The following is a 22,909-nucleotide window of genomic DNA, read 5'->3' on the forward strand; positions in this document are numbered from 1 at the left end:
GGTGTTACAAATGCAAAAATGGTAAAAATAAAGACTTAGTCTGATGAAAACACAGTCCTGTGCGACCTGTAGATTATATTTTCCCTTTGTGGAGTCATGCTTTAATCCCTGCACTGAATTTGTTATTCCAATTGATTTCCCATGTGTTAATCCGGGATAAGACTCTGCAAGAAACGCGCCTTTTCAGGACAGAAAATAGGTCAAGTGTCCCAGACGTCATCTTGACCGGCTGCCGTATCTATATCTTCATTTGCATTTTTGACTTTTTATAATTACATGACCAATTATCCCCAGCTTGGTGGCCTAGTTTGCATGGCTGCTTCCATAATTAGTGGAAGCAAACAGGCTGATTGTCTTTTTTTGTTGTTGTTTTTTGTTGTTTTTTTGTTTTTTGTGAAGCTGAGTTTGAGGCTGAGAAGACTTGAGAGCAGGATCAGAAATACAGAATATGGGATACATATGTATTATCAAACATGCTAGTTTAGGTGAACAATATCTTAAACAGATTTCGGACAAACATTTTTGAAATATTTATTTTTCAACTTAAATGTCCAAAACATTCATTCATTTTCTGAACCTCTTATCCACTTTTGCTGGTCACCGTAAAGTTTAATACAGTATAGTAATTAAAAAACAACGGTCTTACCAATGGCATAACAACAAGTAGAATCTTAAAATGAATCTTTCAAGAAATGACTTAGTTGTGTAAAGTCAGTAGAACTGCACTAATGTGTGTTTTGTGTATTGTTTTAGGACTGGTGGAGTGTTTTATCTCAGATTTATACTTTTTAAAATACTCTACTTGGACACTAGTAGTTATAAATGATAGTAGTAACCCATCTTTACTGATGCGTTCCAGGACCGCCCCTGAAAAAACGAAATTTCGCAATCCAGAGACGAACTATTTATTTTATTATTATTTACGGTGATTCAAACGTTTATGAACCCTCCCCATACTGATATTAAACCACCTTATATCTGTGTTACCTATTCCCGCACCCTTATAGACTGTTCAAAGCACTTTTGTATGAAAGAAAAGTGTTTCTTTAATACACGGAAGTGTGTTCCGTGAGTCTCGGAACGCAGCGCTCGCACGGATGCTGCCAGCCTATAGCATGCGCGTATGATATCACGTGACTACCTTCTGAAAATCCGCGATGTAGTGAAGGCGTACAACTTGAAGCGCGAATAAGCGATATTATATACAGTAATCCCTTGAAAATTCGTGCATCCACCATTGCGGCTTCATTTCATTGCGGATTTTTGGTAGGCGGACACGTGATGGCGCACTCTAAGGCTATTGGCTGACAGCATCCCGTACGTCTCGAAATAGGATCATCATAAAAAATGGGAAATTCTCTTTCATTGTGGATTGAAGATTGCAGGAAGAAAAACGTAACTTTTGATTCCAAAATAATCTGAACAAAAGCAAAGTCCCTTCATGATAACCTTGTGGCTGCTGCTGCTGCTGCACCTGATGACGTAATTAAACCACAATTTGCCAGCATCATGGTTGTCATGTTATTGTCTAGTTTAAGGTTTACGACCAGCCAAAATGTTGAAATGAAACATGTACAACATCTCAGTCTGAGTCTAAAAAGAATGGACTCACATTCCTGCCTAGACCAGAATTACAATGGACCGATGTTTTCAAAATCGACGGTGAGTCTATAAGAGTGTAGGAAAAGGTCATTCAGATGTAAGGTGGTGTAATAATAGTGGACGGAGGGTTCATAAACGTTTAAATAAACAAATAAACAATTTTTTTTTTAAAACTTTGTAGCTTTATCGCGGAATTCATTGATCGCCTGTGGAACGCGTTAACGGGTAATGCGTTCTCACCGGGACAGAAGCGAGGAGCGTGTCCCATGAGCTCTAGTCACGTGATATGCCGTACGTGCATGTGATTGGCTGACAGCATCCGTGCGTGCACAGCTTTCCGACACGGTTCCCTCTACAAGTTTACTTCTGCCTTGAGAAGTGGAATTTTTTCTTTTCTTTGTGAAAACCTTGCAATCAGTAACTCAGTTACTCCTGGATAATGTGTTCCAGGGCCACCCGCGGGAAAAAAAAATCCACGATATAGCGACGAAATATTTATTATTTACGTTTAATTTAAACTTTTATGACCCCCCCTCCCCATACTGATATTAAACCAGTAGCACGTTTTGGAAGCTACACAACCCAGCGGGCCCTTCCCAGCAGAAAGGTGTGTGGAAGCACTGGAAATGCTGAAGGCGGAGTTCGGTGTGCGATTCCATGAACCGCATGCCAAGGCAAAAGAAATCCGTCTTTTCCAGAAGCAATTTATTGCCGCCATCGATGAAGCTCAGCCTTGTGACACTTTTTGGCTGCACGTATATCTGCAAACCTTTTCAGACATGGATGAGCTGGAAGGTGTGGAGATGGGGGCTGGAGTTTCAGGGCCGCGCCTGGAAAGAGGAAGAAGAGGAAGGGCTTGAGTCCGCGTCATGAATGAGGCGCAGTTCCATTATCGGACACAAGACTGGACCCGTGAGGATGATATGGACGGGTCCAATATGGTGTCCGATATGTCCAATATGGACGATAATAATATAATAATATAATATGGACGGGTCCAATATGGTGTCCGAACTATGGTGTGCGATATTGGAACTCAATATGGTGTCCGATTATGGTGTCCGATAATGGAACTATGGTGTCCGATAATGGAACTATGGTGTCCGATAATGGAAACATGGTGTCCGATAATGGAACTACAGTGTCCGATAATGGAAACATGGCGTCCGATAATGGAAACATGGTGTCCGATAATGGAACTATGGTGTCCGATAATGGAACTATGGTGTCCGATAATGGAAACATGGTGTCCGATAATGGAACTACAGTGTCCGATAATGGAAACATGGCGTCCGATAATGGAAACATGGTGTCCGATAATGGAACTATAGTGTCCGATAATGGAAACATGGCGTCCGATAATGGAAACATGGCGTCCGATAATGGAACTATAGTATCCAATAATGAAACATGGCGTCCGATAATGGAAACATGGTGTCCGATAATGGAAACATGGCGTCCGATAATGGAAACATGGTGTCCGATAATGGAACTATAGTGTCCGATAATGGAAACATGGCGTCCGATAATGGAAACATGGTGTCCGATAATGGAAACATGGCGTCCGATAATGGAAACATGGTGTCCGATAATGGAACTATAGTGTCCGATAATGGAAACATGGTGTCCGATAATGGAAACATGGTGTCCGATAATGGAAACATGGTGTCCGATATGGAGGGACGGTGGAGGAGGAGGTGACGAGTTTTCTGTCTTCATGCGGGGTCCCATTTTCCACGACGTCCGCACTCAGGCATTGTCCACACGCTGCTGGAACTTTTTGAAAGTTTTTGTTACTTTAAATTTTGAGAAATACTGATCAAATGAACAAATGAATCAAATAATAATAATTATGAGAATTAGTGTTTTTGGACCGCTGATCTAGGGGTACCGGGTAGTGATATCGGTCGCAAAAGTGACGGCTCTGAGAGCCGGCTTTCGTGTGGACGCAAATCTTTTTCTAAGCGGAGTGAAAAAAGTTGCATTTTTAAAAAGTTCCAGCACCACAGTCAGTCCGTTAAAGGCTGGCCTGATGCTCACCTGCCTTAAACATTGAAAAAATAAATAAAATAAAATAAAAAAAAACACGCAACGTCTACCCTTTTGGCAGCACGTAGATCTATTTATTTTTATTGTAAAATACATTATTTCGGATTTATGCAGACCTGAAAACGACAGAAGCTTCAGGTGTATTCAGAAAGTTAGTAAAAGACACTCAGCTGTGCTGCTGTGCAGTCAGACAGTTGGTTTTAACTTTGTAGATCTCCAGTATTTCCTTGACCCTGACACAGTCATTTGTTTTGTGGTGCTCAAAGATGGAAAAACAATTTTGTTTCTCGAAGTTGATTAGATAAACTATTATGAAGGCTGTAGCGTGCAAACAAAGTACTTAAAAGCCTGTAAGTGTTTAATGAGAATGCTTCAGCAACTACACAAAAGTGATGAAATAAATGCATTTGCATTGAAAAGATACATTAATCGAAAGCTGCTTGAACGCTTGAATATTTTTCAAATGATCTATTTTTAAAGACAGAAAGAAAAAAAGGACGTGACAGAATGACTTTTATTCGTGCAGCAACTTTAACATTCTCAAGAAGCAAAATATGTTCTATCAAAACAAGCTTTTATAATCATCTCAAACATGTAAGACGAAACAAGCGTAAATAAAAACCGTCCATTTATGTGAATCAAAGCAATATTTAGATTCATTTTCTATTTCTTTCAACCATAAAAACATCTGGGGAAAAAAAAAATCAACACCTAAGCTTTAGCTTCGCGAGTCTTCACAACATACAACGCAATGGAAGTTAACGCCAAGTTATTTTACGATGGACGGTGGATGACGGACCTTTGGTCTGGTGGTGTGAATTAAAGGTTTTGAAGATTGCTGGTGATCATCATCTCTCTTGCTCTTTCACATTTTGAGGGCATTTGTTTGTTGGGGGTTTTTTTTGTTTTTTTTTTAATCAATGCGAAAATCAGTGTTTACACAGATCAAGCGATGTGAAAACAGACAGTAGGTTTAATTTGTACACTGAATGACAATTTACAAACAGGTAAATAAAGCTCACATGTACAGTTGCATGAAGCGCTAGAAAGAAACATCTTCACATGTCGAATCAAGCCTCTAGGAATTTAAGTTGCTTTATGGGTGGAGTAGTGTTTGATCTGTTTTTTTTTAGACAATATCAATTTAAACCCGTTTGACTGAAAATATCCAAACAAGGTTACTGAACATGATTGCACGCAGCCTTTTCTGCATTTAGAGCGACGACATTGTTTTTAAAATGATGGCTAAGGTACATTTAATCTGCCGCCGTCTGCTTCACTCCTGAAGGGTGCTCTTGGACAGGAAGTGAAGTCCCTCCTCCTTCAGCCGCGTCAGCACCGGCCCATAGATGTCTTTCTTCATCGGAAGAACCAGTCCCTTTGCATTTATTTCACCTGCAGACAGAGAAGAAAAAAAGAATATTAGCGTTACAAACGGACAAATTTACAATAAACCCACAACAAATCTTCTTGACTGATGTGACTGACCATCAAGGAGCATGCGAGCAGCAATGGCTGCTGGGTATCCTACAGTCTTGGCCATAGCGGAGAAGCCGTTTGGGTCACCGTAGACCACCAGGGTGATGTGTTTGGTCTCCAGCTCACCAGTAGGATGGCGAAGCCCCACGTCGTTTCTCAACATGATCATGTCTCGCTCGCCCTTATCTGACCACAGAGGAGAGAAAAAGTCAGCGCTTCACGTTCTGGTAAGACGTCTACTGTCAGTAGATGATCTTTGGTTCGTTCTCAACTGAAGTAGAGTTTGGTTTCCAGGTGTTTTGCCAGAGCGGCCAGGACGCTGTCGGCGTGAGGCACCGGCTCGTCTCCCAACATTCCAAACCTGAACACACACAGAGAGCAAAACACAATGGAATAACCTTCATCAAGCCATTTCAAAAACACAGAAAACCAGGCTGCTTTGCCATCCCCTGCAGTGGCTGTGGCCTATACATCTTTGATTGAATCTAAACAGATGAGCAGCTGCTTTTTTGTCACCGTTTCGTCGGTGAATTGAATAAATGAACAACGAGTGATTTGAGCTGTTGGCTTTTTACTCTTAAGGAAATATGGAACATGGATGGAACGCTTCCAACAGTTCACTTTGACTGTCAGAGGAATTTGTGTTTCAATGACAACATGGCACTCTACCCTTCACTGCCAGCGGAACAATGGCAGCACGAAGCCTTGGTCTGAAGAGACTCTTGGAAAAGTTGATTTAAATTGAAAAGTGTGCACACTACACCACTTCAGGCATCCTCATTATGGAGGGATGTAAAAAAGTATGTAGAAGAAGAGCAGCGTCGGCCTTGTTCTCCGCCCAGCATTCAAAGGAACCACTGCTAACTTTGAAGAGCTGCAGATGTCAAAAGCTACCTTTGCTTGTTTAGGGCTTTGCTCGCATTAAAATCTCTATTTCAGTTTTTTTTTTCTTACAAAAATGCTTCACATTTATCTGTTGGGTAAATGTTAAATATTTTCCTGAGTAGTTTGCCAGGAAGTCAAACACTGGACCAGACCAGGAAACGGAACTTCACCACATGCTGGAACCAATGAATGGGAGTGCAGTGGCACCAAAATGGCTCAAGTAAAAAGTGACAAATTTTGTTTCATTGTGTTGAAGGTAACTTTTCATCTGCTGGGTTTTCAATATCGATACCACATTACGACTGTTTCACAATAAAAGTCTTGTTAAGCAATGAAGGGGTTCAGTTTGCAGAGAGCCTTTTTTTTTTTTAAAAAGCCATGAATCATTTTTAGCATTTTTATTAACAGTAACTTCCGCAGTTTAACTGCATACACCGGAACAGTCAGCACTCTTTTTTTCCATTGCTGTTTAAGTGGATCAATGTGGAATCACCACACCAGACTGTCGTGGGTTTTGCTTTTCTTTCCAGACGACACTCTTTTATTTACCACTGGCTCGTATCTAAATCTGACCATAGAAATCTCTTTTGGACTGGTTTCTCCCCATAAGCTTGTTTTTAAATAAAATGTAGGGTATATTTTTCATCGCCTAAGAGAACCATTCATTGACATTGAAACTGTTACTTAATTATTCTAAATACTTTAGACTGACAGGATACCAGATTCAACTCTGAGATGCATATAGAACAAATATCTAAAAAAAAAAAAAAGGGTCAAATGTGGATTTTTTATATTTAACAAATAAAACTGAAAGTCAAAAGACTGTTTTCTGCAGAACAATGTCTATATTGTATATTTACATCCTACGTGTTGCTGTATTAACTGCTCTTGAACAGTCAGTCTATTCATAGAGCTGAAGTTAAATACACTGTTCGCGTTGGGTCACAATGTGATGTTAGTCATACCTTCAGTTTGAACCGAACTCGGCAGAAGAATAAATACTATCCTGCATACAAATGGAATGACCTTCAAAAACCAATGAATTGAGTTTCCCTTACTTCACTTGAACATTTTTAAAAAAGATCGAACTTTTATATTTTAACACTTATAATTGCTTTTCTAAACTGTGAGCGTGCATACGTGTCTGAATTGTTTCGCTGTATGTTTAAACCGTAAATATTCATCTGCGTGAGACCTGTAGTCAAAAACGGATCCAGATCTCAAAAGAGGCCTTCTGATTCAATTAAAGCTTAATTCATTCTGTGACTACAGGAATATATGGCTTGACAAGAAGATTTAAATGCAGCATTAAACAGATCTGTAGCGGCGCTGCAGGAATCTCTCAGGAAGCAATGTAAAGAAATCCAAGGCTCCATTTTTTATGTTCAATTTCAAAATCCATCGCTTATCAATCCAAATTAGGACCTGGTTTTAGCAAATAAAAAATACAGGAAAGATGTAACTGGAAAAAAATTGTAAGGTGTGCAGGTTTTGTATCTTCAGCGTTTGATTTTGATTTTTCAACACCGATCCAAGTGACATTTGTAAGTCACAACTAAAGAAAAAATCTTTGAGCACAAACGTCGTCACTTTAAGAGGACAGTCGCTTGTTTCCTGTTTGTTTTGTCATCAGCTCTCAGAAAACGCATCGGTCGACTGGGTGAGACGTCATCTGCTATCTGGGAAACGTTAATGTGTCTCACCCTCTCAAGCCGTCGATGAAGGAATCGTCCCTTTCGGTGCGTTCATATATGGCTTCTTCAAAGGCACTCTGGGAGATCGAGGAGGACAATCCCATCTGCTTACAGAGGAGCTCTTTCTGTGGAAACAAAATATCACGGGATCTCTGTGCAGGTCCTCCACGGATATGATCACATTCAAACTCAACTCTTTGTCTTAGCTCTTCATGCAGCTCCTGATTGCTTTGCATCTCCTAAAGATGCTCCCTTTTACATCCTGGACTGAACTTTATCTCCTTGACTCCTCAATTAATACAAGGAGATCAGACAGTTTAGAGATAGCTGCATCACAACCTTTAAAGAGGCACGAGGCCATTTATACGTTTCTCTTTGCATCTGTTTCCATAGTTGTTTTAGGGGAAAAAAAATGGCATTTTAAATGTTTTCAGAAAGACAAGGAGGTATTGAAAAATCACTAATTAAGATTTGACTTTAGATGAACATATTTTAAACATTTAGCGCCAGTTCTTTTTCATCAGAAAAATACAAAAAAAATGGCTGTGATTATCTGCGATTAACCGGCATTGGCTGTCAAGAGAGCCTTGGCTCACTGCAGCCTTGATGCTGACAGGCAGCCATTGACAGTAATAGGCTCTTCAGCAAACACACTTTCACAGTCGCTTCAAGTGGAAGAAAAGCACGACAGCTTGTTTTTGAACAAAAAAAAACAAATGATAGACAGGAGAAAGAAGTAGAAGGCAACTTCTCAACTTTGCATGTTTTACACTCATTCAGTGGTGGCTTTTACCCAGGAAACAGGAGAGGAGGTGTGGTGCAGGATGGGACAGGTGTCCTTGTTGATCAGACCCAGTTTGATGAATCCGCTCATGGCCTTCGAGAAGCCCTACGAGGACATAAAAAAACAAAAGAGAACCAAGCTGCAAAACACGCTGAGAGAGTACAATTCAACAACACTAGAAAAAGTACATTCTCTTCTTTAACTCTTTGTCCTCTAAAAGAAAAATATGGAAATGAATCACACAACAAACAGTCAGGTAACAATCAAAATAAAATCTATTCACTTCTTTATATTTCTTCATGTCTGTGCTGTTTCCAGCAAACAATGACAGAGTGTTTAAAAATGGCCTTTCCTTTACGTTTAAATCAGGTTTTGTGGGAAATGCATGTACAGTATTTTCCTGAGTGATCCAGCATCATGAAAGCTGCAGACACAAACTGGACTCTGGACTTGTGAGTTTTATTTGTATTAAAGTTCCCAAAAGGCAGCAGCTTCTCTGCTTATCTGCTCTGTAGATAAGAGAAAAGGCAAGCAGGTGTTTCTGAACTAAACTAAATAATATCAGCTGAAAATGCTGCCGTGTGTATGTGTGTGTGTGTGTGTGTATCTGCCTGTTGTACCTTGTAACGCAGTGTTCCTCTCAGGACTGTGTGTGCGGTCTGAATGCCGTAACACTCCGAGTAAACGGTGCTGTCGCGGTTGGGAAATCCCTCCAGGTTGAACCCAGGGAAGAAATCCATCGGCGCGGCGGAGTCCATCAGGGCCCCCCCAGCCGGGATGCTCACCACCTGAACACACAGGTGCACCGAATCCATTTGTAGGGAGGCAGATAAACCAAAAAGAGGGATATTATGAATGATATTAATCATTTTTGGTCATTTGAGGCCACCATACCTCATTTTCTTTGAGGAAGATGGCGGGGCTGATGGTGTTCTGAAGGACGCCGTACGGGAACCAGCTGAACTTGTAGCGAAGGGGATTGTCTGAGCATTCAGGAGCAGGAAGTCCTCCGCAGAAGGAGATGTAGGACTCCACCTACGTCATCAACAAAAGTAGGACTGAATTTATTGTTATTATGGATAAAAAGTCACCTGACAATAACCCCGTTTGACTGATTGGAGCGAATCCTGGATCCTGAAGAGACAAGCAGCAACGTTTCCTAAAGTCACACCTCCTCTGAAATCAGGTATTTGTGTTCAGAGGGTTGATGTGAGCCTTCAAAGTGTGAATGACTTCAATACTTGCATGACGACATCTGTTGAAGCACCAAACCCTGTGCGACCAACCATGTGAACCACGTCTGTTTGATGGATCGATACAGCTGCCGGCCCACGAGTGTTCAAACAATCATTATCTCATGCGTGTGTGTCTGCCTGTGTGTGTGTGTGTGTGTGACTCACAGTACAGCCGTCGGCTTTGGCCTGGTCAATGCACTCCATGGCCAACATGTGATCGATGCCTGGGTCCAGTCCCATCTCATTCACGATGGTGATTCCTGCCTCCTCCGCACTGACACACAAAAACCCACAACAGTTGTCAGTGTGATCCAATTGTGTGTTCTGTTTATCCGTTATTGATCTGTATTATAATTGTGACTTGCCAGGTGACTGTAGATGAAACAAGGGGATTACATTTAAATCTAATAAATCCTAAGATGTTCGACATCCTATCTTTTATATTTCATTTTAAGATCCATCCATTAATGATGTATGAAAACACTTCTTAAATCCTTTCCAATATTGTATTTAATTATCACACATTCTTCCTTTCAGAGGTTTAACTGCCGGTACCAGAAGAGAAATGACAAGTCCATTCCAGCTGTGTTTCCATAGCTACATTTGAACTAGCTTGTGATGTCATACAACTTTCATACGAATGGAACCCCTGCTGAGCGCTCGGCGGTCACCTGCTGTGCAGCTCCCTCATGGCAGGACTCAGGTAGCTGGCTGTCAGCATGTTCACTTTCCTCTTGATGCAGTGTTTGGCGATGAGAGGGTGGAGCGAATGCGGCAGCATGCTGAGGAGCAGAGGGCGGGGCAGGGCAGACGGCGGATATATGATCACCCAGTTCCCATTATTACACCTTTACAGTCTGTTCCCCCACATGTTTGTCGCCATCACACCGTACCTGATCACCAGGTCGTGGTCTTTGATCAGAGAGTCCAGGTGTCCTTCCTGGCTGCAGACGTCCACCATGATGGCGATGGTGTTGGGATATTTAGCTGCGAGATCTTCTGCCTGCCTCAGAGGGACTGAGCCTGAACAAAGAGGAGAATTTCTCATGGTAATGTGTAAAGGTCATTTTTGATTGTAAATAGTAGCTCTGAATTATTCTTTTTAGGACCAGAATTCTGTACAAATGCGCTCACCCACAGTGACCTGGGTCCTCTCATCACGAGTCAAATACTCAACGACGGGTCTAGAGACGTATCCGGCGCCCAGCAGCAGGACTCGCTTCATCCCGGACTTCTTCATGATCTGCGCCTTTTCCCTGAAGGACATCAGAAATTTTTAACACATCGGTAGTTTTTAAATGTTTTCCAGTTCAGTTTTGGACAAAGTTAGGAAACAACATAGAGATCTGACACAAGGTAATGCCATGTGACAAATACAGTAAACGCTATAAAGTCAATGTTGATAAAGAAATACATTTCATTGAAGTCAAACTAGTTTCCTCCAGACTACCTCAGTAGGAAAACAGAACATTTGTAGAGGATCTGTGAAATACAATTAGGTTGCACAATAGACAATAAAGAGTTGAAGATTAGAATTTCCTTTGATGCCAATTTATTTTAACAGTATTATAATATCAGGCTTTATTAACTCCATATCTGACTATTAGCATGATTACACAAAGACTACTGGATGACTTTTCGTGAAGTGTGGTTGGGAAGGTTTGGCATGTGGCAATGAAGAACTCGCTTGGTTTTGGAGTGGATCCAGATAAAGGGGCTCTAATGCATGTCATTCTCATTTGTTTAATTCACATTCCTTGAAAACCCTTGAATCAAACTAAGTAAAATCAAGTTTTTAAGTGCTGCTTGTTGTTGAATTTAAACGTCATACATAAAAGTGTTTGCAAAAAAAATGTGCTTGCTGTGGGCATTAAATGGTGGCAGCAATTCCTCTGATTAACTGATATAAAAGTGCATCAGTGTAATCTGAACCCAGAGGAGAGGAAGAGGAGGGTGGGAGGAAGAAGAAACAGGAGGATCATGGAGAAAAAGTGTCACCTAAAGAATAAATACCTACCTATTAATTAAATGAAATCTAACATGTATTCATAAAAAACACGTGATTCATGTTTTCACACATTAAATGTCCCAAACACGTGTTCATTTTTCCACATGTATGTCAGCACTTGTGATTTCATGTGTGAAATATCTAGTGGTTACATGCATACAAAATATTAAATATTAGGTTTACTATTTTTGCTTGATATTCAAATCAAAATAAGGTCATTAAAAAATCAAAAGTGAATAAAAAAAGTGAGTTTTGGTTGATCTACTTTTTACATTAACAGATGTTTCACTTAATATTTACAAGGAAATATATAAAAAGAAGTATCTTGAAAATCATTAAAAAAAACCCAGAGTGAATGATCCTCATTCTTTTGAACTTTAAAACATCTTTTAAATGCAAAAATTAATGCAGAAAAGTCAGTTTTTCTACATTTTGTTACGTTGAATAAATCAAACATTATGATTGCGCAACGGGGTCAAACGAATTTGACCTACATTTAAAATTCTATGAAAGAAGGTGAATAAAATGAAATATTAGAAAGGAACTTCAGAGCCCGCCGGAGCTTTTCTACTGATCTCAGCCCCAATGGGGGAACCAAAGCCTCGGATTTGAATGTAAGATCATCCCAAAAATAGTAACACCGTAATTGGGGCATCAACCCAGTGACCTGTGGAATTAATACCCCACTGCCACCACCCTCCTCCAGCCCCCCAGGAGTCAGACCCCTGGACTAATTGGGCACGACGCAGGAGTCGCAGTGAGACCGACTGCAGGTCGGACCAGCAGGCTGCCCACCGCTGAGCACCTCCTCCTTAATTAAAAAAGAAAAGACGTTCCCTCAGGAGGATTTCTCCCTGAGTTTCTGTCTTAAGGAGCCCAAGTCAATCAAAAGGATTAAGATTTGGTGGCATGGCTTGTCTGGAAAAATGATACAATTAGAGGGAAACTCATCAAGTCTTAAAGGTGGCCTAAATATGAGCGAGCAAGACTCTCTCATGCAAAAAAAACCAAAAACCCCACAGTGGCCTCAAGAAGAGGCTGAAGTCTCTCCACCCAAGCTGTTCAGAGTCGCTGAGGAGCACGGAGGCTGAATGTTAATCAGGTGAAGATGATCACTGGAGTCAGAAAAGAATCGAGAAGCTCATTCAAACAGAACAAAAACCCCAGCGATGAAACCAGCGGATAAAAGACGAGGCGACGAAAGAACATAAATACTGATGGAATATGAATGAGGAGGGAAACCAAGAAGATTAAACTTAAGTAATGTTGATGATGTCACAGTTTGCAAGTAAACGATTAACACCAAGATCAATCATTTTACATCTTTAAAATATTCGGAACACAATGAAGGACCCTGTCCTGCTCTAGGGTACGGGGTTTGGGATATTTGACCCACATAAAAAAATGGCGGTTAACATGTGCTGAAAGAATTGTGCACTGGTGAAAACGGGACCCATCTTCCCCCTAGCTGGTTGCTACGGAGAAATTAAACTGATGTCGATCGTCTCGACCGAACTGATTAGCCTTAAAACAAACAGACAAAACAAGACAGACGGACGTGACAGAAGAGGTGATGGCGGTTTTAGTGAGAAGAATTTTTTTTTTCTACCCCTCAATACCCAAGAGTCCAATATCTGATGAAGGCTAGCAGCTTTGGCCTATTCGCACGCTAGCCATGCAAGGTGTAAGTGCAGAGGCGGGTTGGGACAGCAGACATTAGAGGACAGCACTGTGCAGGAACAACGACAATGCGTTAGATGCCGCCAGTTTCTATTAACTATTAGAAGTTAAATCAGGTGAGGTATGCTTAAAATGTGAAATGAAAGTTCTATTGTATTGGTTGCATGAACCAAGATGGGACTCAAAGAAACGTTTTTTTACATTTTTATGAATAAACAAACTAAGAAAGGCAATGCAATACAGAGCGATCCCAAAACATGTAAAACATTCTACAAAACATTCATTTGGAACAGAACACAAAGTCTTACTTTCTTTCTCGAAGTTTTTCGATGTACTCAAATTTGGGGGTTAGAACTCCGTTTGAGGTGATGATGGCCTTTAAAAAGAATTAAATTAAAGAGAAGACTTTTAATATAACATAATTATCAACCACTCATACACTTTTCACTCACACTGGTGTGATCCTCAGGCTCACTTGTTCACCATAGCAACAGCTTTTTCAAATTACTTTAGAAGTCAAAATTTGAAGGAACAACATAATCTCACGCGCGCTTATTTTTTTAAATGAACACCAACATGTCAACATGTGACCTCGATCTAAATTCTTATACATGTTTACAAAATGTTTCCATAATTTAACACTGACTTTAACTGCCATTATTGCCCCATTAGACTTCAAGCAGAGGTGACTTACGTCTCTCACTTGCGGGCTGAAGTCCTCTTCATCCAGCGGTCTGGTAGCGTCAGAAGAAAGCTGATGATGACGACAGAGCATCACGTTTACATATGTATTTATGGCCACTCCCATTCGTCGTGGGGTTTAGTGTCCTTTTATTGTCTAAGTTTGCCCCGAGACACCTGTCGCAGCGCTCTCCCATAGCAAGCTCAACCACAGTCAGAAAGGGAAACAGCACAGAGTGAGATCCAACAGCTGTTCTCGCCTCACCTCAGAACCCTAAACCCTCTTACCATCTCCCACATGTAAGGGAAGAGTCGATCTCCAAAGTACTCTGTGGCTTCAATCGGAAGTTGAGCAGGAAGGTTGTCGATGGAGCACATGAGGATCCCATTTCCCTCCACACTGTGACAAGAAAATAGTTTTTACCATGCTTGTCCAGGGATCCGTGTTGATAATCAACAAAATATTGAATACAGTGAATACATGATCAGAAATAAAAAATATTCAGTTCAGAAATAGTATTTGCTAATGAAAAACACATGGAGGGATTAAAAAGTGCTGTAATTTTTGGCAAGTAGGTCAGTTCTACAAATCTTGGCTCTGTTGTTGACTAATTTAAAAAGGTCCAACATTACACCTTTCTTAAAAATTGTATAAATGGAACCTTAGTCTCAAAAATACATCTTTGAAGTTTTAAAACCATTTTGATCATGTATTATGGGATGCATTTATACCCCTGTGATCATAGACCATCTGTGTGTCTGTGGTCTGAAATGCAAATTAGTTTAGGCTAGCCCCACCCCTTTTTAGGAGTGGGCGTGACTTGGGCTTGCTGGCGCTTTGCTCCTCCTCCTTGGAAGAGGTGCGAAGCCTTCAATGATGTCGTAGTCGCTCTCTGGGCTTGCGCTAGCCATTCCTCACGTCACCATAGGCGAAGTAAATTCCAAATTGGCAGCAAGGTTTTTAACCTGTGTAGCCACAGTGGCGTTTGTATTTTTAGGAAAAAAAGGCTAAAACTTACAACTTTTTTGGACTCACGAAAATCCCTGAGCGATAACAAACTTTCTCTCTCACTAGCGCCGCTGTTTCGGAAATAGCCGAAGTGACCCGAACGCTCCCGATCATTAAATATTCGCTCCTCTCATGACACGTCGAATGAAAAACAAAGATTCTATTTTTACAAGTTAACCCCGCGAATTGGTGACAACAAGGCGAGGACGATCGATCGAAAGAAATTAAGAATCCAGTGTTAATAGTAGAGTTTGTGTTAAAACTCTAATCGAACAACAATGGTGAATGCTGAGAGGGGGGAGGAGTGGTGACAGACCGATCAGAAGGTAAATGAAAGATATTATCAATACTTGTTTGTAGTCTTAGACTTTTGATTCCTATGACTGGCAGGAATAACCAGCGATGCATGTAAATGTGTATTCACCTCGCTTGCTATTTTTCATGCCTTTTTAAATTGAAATGAAAAATCATGTTATTGAGTTGGCATACCAATGGTGTTGGTGGTTGTCAAAGTTAAAATGTCTTCTAGTCTAAGTAAAACTTACAAGTAAACATTGAGTAATATTTTGTATGACTGTATCTTCACATAGTGAATGGAAGTTTTCAATTGTTGAATCTCACATTCATACCTGCATAAAGTAGGACAGAAATAAAGATAGTTCAGCTTGAACTGTTGACTTTAGTGTATTTTTGTTGGTAAACTGAATAGAAGATTTTGCCCTCAGAATGCAGGAAAACAACCCCATTTTCTAAAAAATTTCCCTAGGGGGGGGCCCCAGATCCCCCCCACGCCTCCTCGCAATGAGCGTCATGTTTTCTCATCTGGGATGTTTGTGGAGGCGAAGGACGAGTTTTCAGTTGGAACTATGGAATGAAATGTTCTTTACATAACATGGGACCTTAATCATTAAAGCAACTGTTGCATAAAATGTGTAATCATTTATTACTGTATAAAATTCACTTTCAGTGTCATGACACGCTTAAAAGTCAACCTGTACTTGTGTTAATGGTTACATGATTGGCTGAATCTGTGTTATCCCTGGAAGCAATACTTAGATGTTACTCCAACTGTTCACATTATGGTCAGAGAACAACGTTTGTCTTTAGACCAACATCCTTATCGTTTAACTACAAACAGCTGCTGTCAGCCTCCACTGCTGGGACCAGTCACTTATTATCTTTTATTTATTAAACCAAATCAAACACAAACTGAAACTCGTCTTAAACCATTGTTTTTTTTCAACACCAGCCTCTGGAAACTGTTCGGCTGAAATAAACCAGTTTTAAAAAACAACATCAACTTTCTCCTCGTCGGTCGATGACACCAACGCAAGAAGATAAAAAAAAGACTTTCAGGAAAATTTAGCCTATAGATTTAGAATGGGATTAGATAATCTTAGTCTTAAAATGAGCCGGGATCTGCAGAGCTCCACAGAAAGTGATGCACCAGAACGACAGATCAGACCTACACTCCCCGCTCTGCAGGACTTCCACATGTCAGATGGTGCAGACCAAGCGTTTGTAGGATTATGAAGGATCATTGCCGTCCCGACAATTAACTATTCCTCCGTAGAAACAAGCCCGACACGGAGACAGTGAAGGAGGCACTCTGACCCCTGCGTGACCTCTCAATCTCATGTGTTGACCTGCACATGTGGTGAATTTTCACATGAGTGCACAAATTGTAACCGTATAGTTTGCTTTAATTGAATTATTTTCAGATTTCTACACTTACCTCAAATCTTCTTTTTTTTTTTTTTTACAATTCTATTTTGTAATCTTTCATTTTTCAAACTAAAGGTTTAAAAACACACTTAGCCCTCATTGCATTTAATTTACAAACTAGTTTGTCTTGAAATCAAATGAACCACGACGATGCATCTGTGTGTTAAAAACAGCTCAGATAAACTGACGCGATGTGTTTGACATCATAAAATATTTAGTACAACTCCCAAAAGGCAAAGTATGAAAGAGTCCAACATGAATTTTAAAACCTTTTTAGTTTCTGCATTTAACTGAATAAATTAAGCATGAATTTAAAAAAAAAAAAAAAACCAAACAGTCTACAGGTCAGAGAAGAAGAGCCATAGAGTAATGGGCGTGTTGAAGTGCTGTACCTGTCATGATCTATGTGCTGGTCGGCGTCATACATACAGAAAGGCTTATCAATGGTGGTGCACTCGTTCATGAACTCTATCGAGCCCCCGGTGTCAGCAGATATGTCACAGATGGCCAGCAGTCTGCAGGCGGAGAGAAGAGGTTGGAGGTCACACTGTTCTGCAAACAGGTCTGATGATAACGACGGGAGTTTTGACCCCTTTTAAAAGACACTTCTGTTTGTTGACGATTTGTCATGGTAACCGACGGGTGATTTAAAGCCTTATCTGTGAAGCCGTCACAACGGTAGCACACAATCAAATGAATGAAACATTCAATGATAGCTCTGGTAACGTTTGATTGTAAAAAAAAATGTGGGAAAGACCATCTTTGGGGGGGTGTGAGGGTTCTGAGGGGAAATATTAACGTGACATCAAGTTACATTTTAAACAATAGCAACGTTTGTCTTTGTTAAACAGCTATCGTTTGACTATTTGTTAAACAAAAACAAAAAGAATCCACGTGACACTGGTTTGGTGTCAGGCAAAATTAGACAACCGCTTTTCACACTTTATCGCTCACATGCTCTCGGCTAACTGTGGGCCAACCCGGCGTCTGGTTCACAAATAAAGATATGTTCCATCTGAGGCCGAAACGCTTCGACTCCAGACAGACGCTCGAAGATCCGGGAGATTTGACATGGAGTAGACGGAGGAAAATAAAAGCAGAAACACTTCAGGATTAAAAGACTCTCTTACTTGTGTGGCAACGCCGGCGATCCCTCTGTGGGTACGCGGGAGACTTGGAGGGGTCTCATCAGCTTTTGGGCGTCCAGTCGCCTGAGGAGCCGCGGGGTGAGGGGGTCCCAGTAGATGCCATTGATCAGACAGTTTGTATAAGGTGCCACCTGGAGTTAAGGTCATGGTTACTGGGATGGTCCAGTCAGATCAATGGCTGACATGCAGGACAAGGCCTCAAAGTGTGACGTCTGCACTGTCTAACTGGATTGACAGGCTAACGCTAACGCTATCGAGGCACACTCACGCTGGTCCTGAAGTGCGAGGTATACCGCTCCGGGTGGTTCTCGTACTCCATGGGGTCATAAATGCCGTCGCTCTTCCTCACCAGGTGGTGATGTCGGCTCAGGACGGTGGCGTAAACTTTGTTCATATCTTAGGAGAAAAACGACACAAGTCGGTAAATGATCATAGTGCAACATCACAACCCGTCGACGTGACGCTCACACGGGTCCATATCCTGTGTTTCCACGGATGGTTGCAGAGAAAGTCTGAATGTTTCACCTGCCTGCTCAAACAAATTACTCATTAAGATTACCTAACCTGAAGATTTAAGCATAGCGTGAGCAAGAACATCAACTGTAACCATAGCAACCAGATAACAAGAAGTTGTCACCGTGCTATTGAGCATCTTCCCACTTGTTGAAATGGAAACCACATCCCCTGAAGTAAATATGCTAACATGCCATCTGTGAACATGGTGTCATACAAGCCTTAAGTTCACATACAATGTTAGATGTTGCATGCTAATTGAGCTCACAGATTAACATGCTAATCTCAGCCATGTTCATATATATCAGCATTGCTTAGTGTAGCTAATAATGGCTTGTTAACATTTTATAAGCTGTTCAGTATTAATCGATGTCTGCCGTCTCCTCTGTCATTGAACAGATCGTGAATGACATCACGTTAACCCCACAGTAAGAGGAGGAATCTCATACCTCCTGTTTCGCACACGTCCTTCAACTCATGCGGTTCAACGTATTCAACAGGAAGTTCGTTCAGGATGTCTTGGGCTCCCTGTCAGACAAAAGGAGGAGGAGGATGAACTGAAAATGTCCTAAGTTCTGATTTTTAAGGCCAAAGAGCAGCGAGATGGGCGCGTCTCTCCCGTGTTGTACCTTGGAGACGTTGCCGGTTCCGGTGAAGCAAAAGGTCACCGGGCCGATAGACTTGGGCATCAGTCCCATGGAGATCTCATACCCACAATCCCTGACCGCCTGGACGGCCTGGCTGAGGTTCCTGTAGTTGTGAGCCATCCCAATGTGCTGTGAGCGAGAGTGAGACGGCGTGCGATGAGATCAGAACCACAGGGAGGCAAAGGCAGCTGGTTTCACAGCAGCAGGGAACGTTCTCTTACCATGAAGGGAGTGTGGTGGCCGAGAGCCAGGAAACGCAAACCCAGTCCGTGCAAAATGCTTATCATACCTACAAAACAATCATTAGAATTAATAATACTGTATTAGACACAATTCTTGATGCTTCCCAGGGGCAAAGTATTTCTTGAGGAATGCAATTGTTAATATTTTCCTAAACAATGTAACTGGACATCTCCAGCAGCTGGGATGTTCTTATTTTTCTTCTTTATAAATCTTATTATAAATAAGGTGTTTCTCCAGCCCTAGGCATGAATGCTAAATAATTGTGCAAACTGACTCTTTCAAAGTCAGATTAAATATATTTTAATGACCTTGTACCTTGTCTGCATTTACCCAGTGAGCGCCGCAAAACAAATTTGTTGTGCAGACAGCAAAACTTTAGTCACAGCACCAGGAGAATTTGTTACTGACACAGCAATTTGATGTCGTATTGACACAAGAGGATTTCAAGAGGAAATCTCTACACGCTACAAAATGTAAAAACACATTCTCCTTACCCGCAACGCCGGCCCACTGGCCAAACGCAACGATTCGGAAGCCGTTGGCGTCCACCATCTTCTCATAATCGATCAGACGCACCTCCTGAGAGACAAAAAATATTTTATTGTTACTTTTTATGGACAAATAGAACGAAACATTAAATTCTGCAGTATCTGCTTCAGTACAGGAGATAAAACTGAACACCAAACACACAGAGCAAACATGCTGTGTGGGAATCCACACCGTTTCGCCTGATGTGTGAGCAAATCAGCTGCTTTTACACTTCATCGTCACATCATGGTGATCACTACATTTACAGAACCCTTAAGCTGGAGACAACCTCACCTTCGTCAGCAGCTCATCCAGAAGCCCCATGTTGGGCTCCTGCGCCTTGATGGTGTGGGAGAAAAAAGCGTAGGTCTTCTTTGGAATCACTTTCTCTTCTGGCAACCTCTTGACCCCGATGATCAGAGACGCCTCTGAAATGTCCTCCTGCATGATGGCCCCCGCCCTCATGTAGTACTGAACACAAGAAGGATGAATGAGCTGACAGACTATTTGAAATCTTCATTTGCGATTATAGGACTCAATAGTAACTAAAATACAAGGTGATACAAGAAAAACATTTACACAATATGAATGAAAAATGACATCTGAACCCGAAAAGTTAAGATCAGCTTGAAGAGAAAACCTGTTTTTGAACACGACTGACAGTTGGTATTAAAATAAATATAAGAAGTGGGGTTGACTCTCAGCAGAGGATCAAGTAATAAAAGCTAATAAAATACAACGTCATTTATTTTTATCAGCATACTTAGGGAAACAATACTTGGGGATAATCCAGGGATGTCATAAGACGTAATTCCTCCACACATCTACTAAGGGACGACATCAGGAGATGTTCAGCCTCTCTTTACAACTCGAGATTCCAGCTGTCAGCGCCTCACCTTCTCATGGATGGCTCTGCGGTTGGATGGTTGGACCAGGACTTTGACGCCGGCATTGGTGAGCTCTTTGACGTGTCTCGGGGCCAGAGGTGCCCTCCTCTCCCAGGGGTTGACGTCTTCCCGCCGGATAGCCATGACGGCCCTGTGGTGCTCATAGCGCCGCTGGCCTCCGAGGCTGCAGTTCCGCGTCCTCCTACCGTGGCGACTGAGGAGTCTGAACATGACTTCAGGCCCCTACTCACGACAAACACCAAGCCACACACTTTGCACCATGTGTTGTCCACCAAACGGTAAAAACAGTGTGAAGGAGCAGGCTGAGGAGGTCAGGTATGAATGAAAGAATTCAGAGGGCAAGTTGAGGTTGCTGCTGGGAGAGAGCTGCTGACAACAGGTGGTCCAACTGAAGCAGATCAGCTTGGACACACACCGCTGACTAAATCCAGGTTTAACGCCAATGCAAACATCTGCTGATTACACATGTACATATGAATGGAGAGAACCATGCTACCTCCAAGGCTGTATAAACTCTCCATTGAAGCCCACCGAGGCCTCGACCCTTACCTGGCCTTGCACGTCCTTGAGGGGTCTCACGCCCCTGGTGGTCCCATAAATCTGACGCCAATGTATTTGTAATATTTGAACAAACTTCTAAACATCTATAAGAATATTTAGCACCAGGCAGCACACGGGCTCCTAAAAGTGCTGTAGCATTGACAGCTAGCAGTAATATAAGCCCTTTAACCATTCATTTAAATATGTCGGTTGTAGCTCCTGGTGTAACTTCGATCCGGGTGCTTCTAAACGACAGTGCCATCGCTGGGTCAGTTCCGGGATCTGATCGCAACTACGTTCCGGATCATTTAGACGTGTTAACTAACAGATCGATACTCAAAACTTCGCCAAACGGTCGAACTCACCTTTCTGTTCGGTGGTCGTTCACCACGCCGGGTCCTGACGACAAACACTGGCGACGTTCGGCGAAGGAGACACTCTGGGTTCAGACGAGTTCACCGCAGATATAGACGCCAACCGTCGGGAAACTTATTCACTTCCGCTTCAGATTTCAAAATAAAATTCAGATTTCTTTCTTTGATGAAAAATGTAAAAAAAAAAAATAGCAGGGTCATAAATTTACAAATATTTACATCATCTTCTGAAATTGATTGTTTAACGGCAATCATCTGGACGGAGATCTTAATTAATCCTGGGATTTGGGGATTCCCAAACCAAATGTCAGTACCTGTACTGTGTATGATTCATTATTCCAGTGCAAGTTGTCACAGGTTGCAGGTTGCACCCGGCCACTCTGTGTTGAACTGTTTAGGGATGTCTTGTCATCGCTGGCATTGGTTCCTGTCTGCTGTGGTGGACACACACCTCTACAGATTTGGTAGCTTTTCCAGCCATCATTACAATTTCCTGTCAAAGCTCCTTCCTTTTCCTGCCAGTGGCAGCTTGCTTGGTTCTTCTGTGATATTCCTTTTGTGGACAGCATTTTATGAGTTATAATAATAATAATAATAATAATAATGATGAATTAGATTATGTGCAGAAATAATCACTATCACTCCAGTAGAAAACAGAATTAGGAGTAGATTGATTTTTTTTTTATTTAAAAAAAACCAACCAATTATCATTTTCTTTAGCAAATTAAAAGCAGCATACATGCAAGTAATTCTAGTCGCACGTCTGTTGTATCTACTAAAGCTACGGCCTTTTCCCTAACACCACTGGAACTTGTCAACACGTAGAACTTTTGGCTTTTATTCTGAAGATATTGGCATTTCCGGTTGCATGCCGTTTCTGGTAAATTTCAGTTTTTGCGTCGGTGCCGAGTAAAGTTGCGCACTCGTCAGTTACTCCACTTCTATTTACATATTTGAGAAGTTGAAGGAAGTTTTAATAAAAATCCTCGAGGCGAATGACGACACCCTGGAACATCCGCCGCTCGCCAACTCCTTGGCTCTGTTGATTCAGCAGGGTTTGCTCCCACGATGGCATCCTAATCTATCCGCCAATCACCTTACAGAGTTCTGCCGCGCCCTCGCGCCCATCCTGTCGCAGATTGATGAGGTATGTCTTTGTCGTCGACCAAAAAATTAA

At 41.6% G+C, this 22,909-nt stretch overlaps 1 protein-coding gene across 2 annotated transcripts; it reads right to left on the reverse strand.

Moving 5' to 3' along the window:
• Nucleotides 1–4,151: 4,151 nt before the first annotated feature.
• Nucleotides 4,152–21,871, reverse strand: aass (aminoadipate-semialdehyde synthase). Of its 2 annotated transcripts, none has more exons than XM_068313100.1 (24): nt 21,724–21,871; nt 20,807–21,040; nt 20,205–20,381; nt 19,877–19,961; nt 19,361–19,428; nt 19,122–19,268; nt 18,942–19,020; nt 18,248–18,375; nt 17,962–18,110; nt 17,224–17,346; nt 14,386–14,497; nt 14,111–14,170; nt 13,725–13,792; nt 10,863–10,984; nt 10,622–10,751; nt 10,400–10,510; nt 9,894–10,002; nt 9,388–9,528; nt 9,114–9,281; nt 8,503–8,598; nt 7,719–7,834; nt 5,403–5,491; nt 5,140–5,316; nt 4,152–5,046 (listed from the first exon to the last, which is right to left on the reverse strand). In XM_068313100.1, the coding sequence occupies exons 2-24, from the start codon at nt 21,026–21,028 to the stop codon at nt 4,928–4,930; spliced, it is 2,796 nt and encodes a 931-aa protein (XP_068169201.1). In that variant the 5' UTR covers nt 21,029–21,040; nt 21,724–21,871; the 3' UTR covers nt 4,152–4,927. The 2 variants fall into 2 exon arrangements, with proteins under 2 accessions (XP_068169201.1, XP_068169200.1); XM_068313099.1 differs by having other exon boundaries at nt 20,807–21,120; nt 21,724–21,866.
• Nucleotides 21,872–22,909: the final 1,038 nt, after the last annotated feature.

This window comes from Antennarius striatus, chromosome 4 (assembly GCF_040054535.1).
Source record: "Antennarius striatus isolate MH-2024 chromosome 4, ASM4005453v1, whole genome shotgun sequence".
Taxonomy (NCBI): domain Eukaryota; kingdom Metazoa; phylum Chordata; class Actinopteri; order Lophiiformes; family Antennariidae; genus Antennarius; species Antennarius striatus.

Bases quoted from the DNA above. Each gene is read 5' to 3' on its own strand.
- aass (XM_068313100.1), bottom strand. From the start codon at position 21,028: ATGTTCAGACTCCTCAGTCGCCACGGTAGGAGGACGCGGAACTGCAGC. The intron at 18,376-18,941 runs GTATGAGATTCC...TTTTCTCCTAAG, and splicing joins GGACGTGTGCGAAACAGGAG to ATATGAACAAAGTTTACGCC. The intron at 14,171-14,385 runs GTAAGAGGGTTT...CGTCATCATCAG, and splicing joins TCCCTTACATGTGGGAGATG to CTTTCTTCTGACGCTACCAG.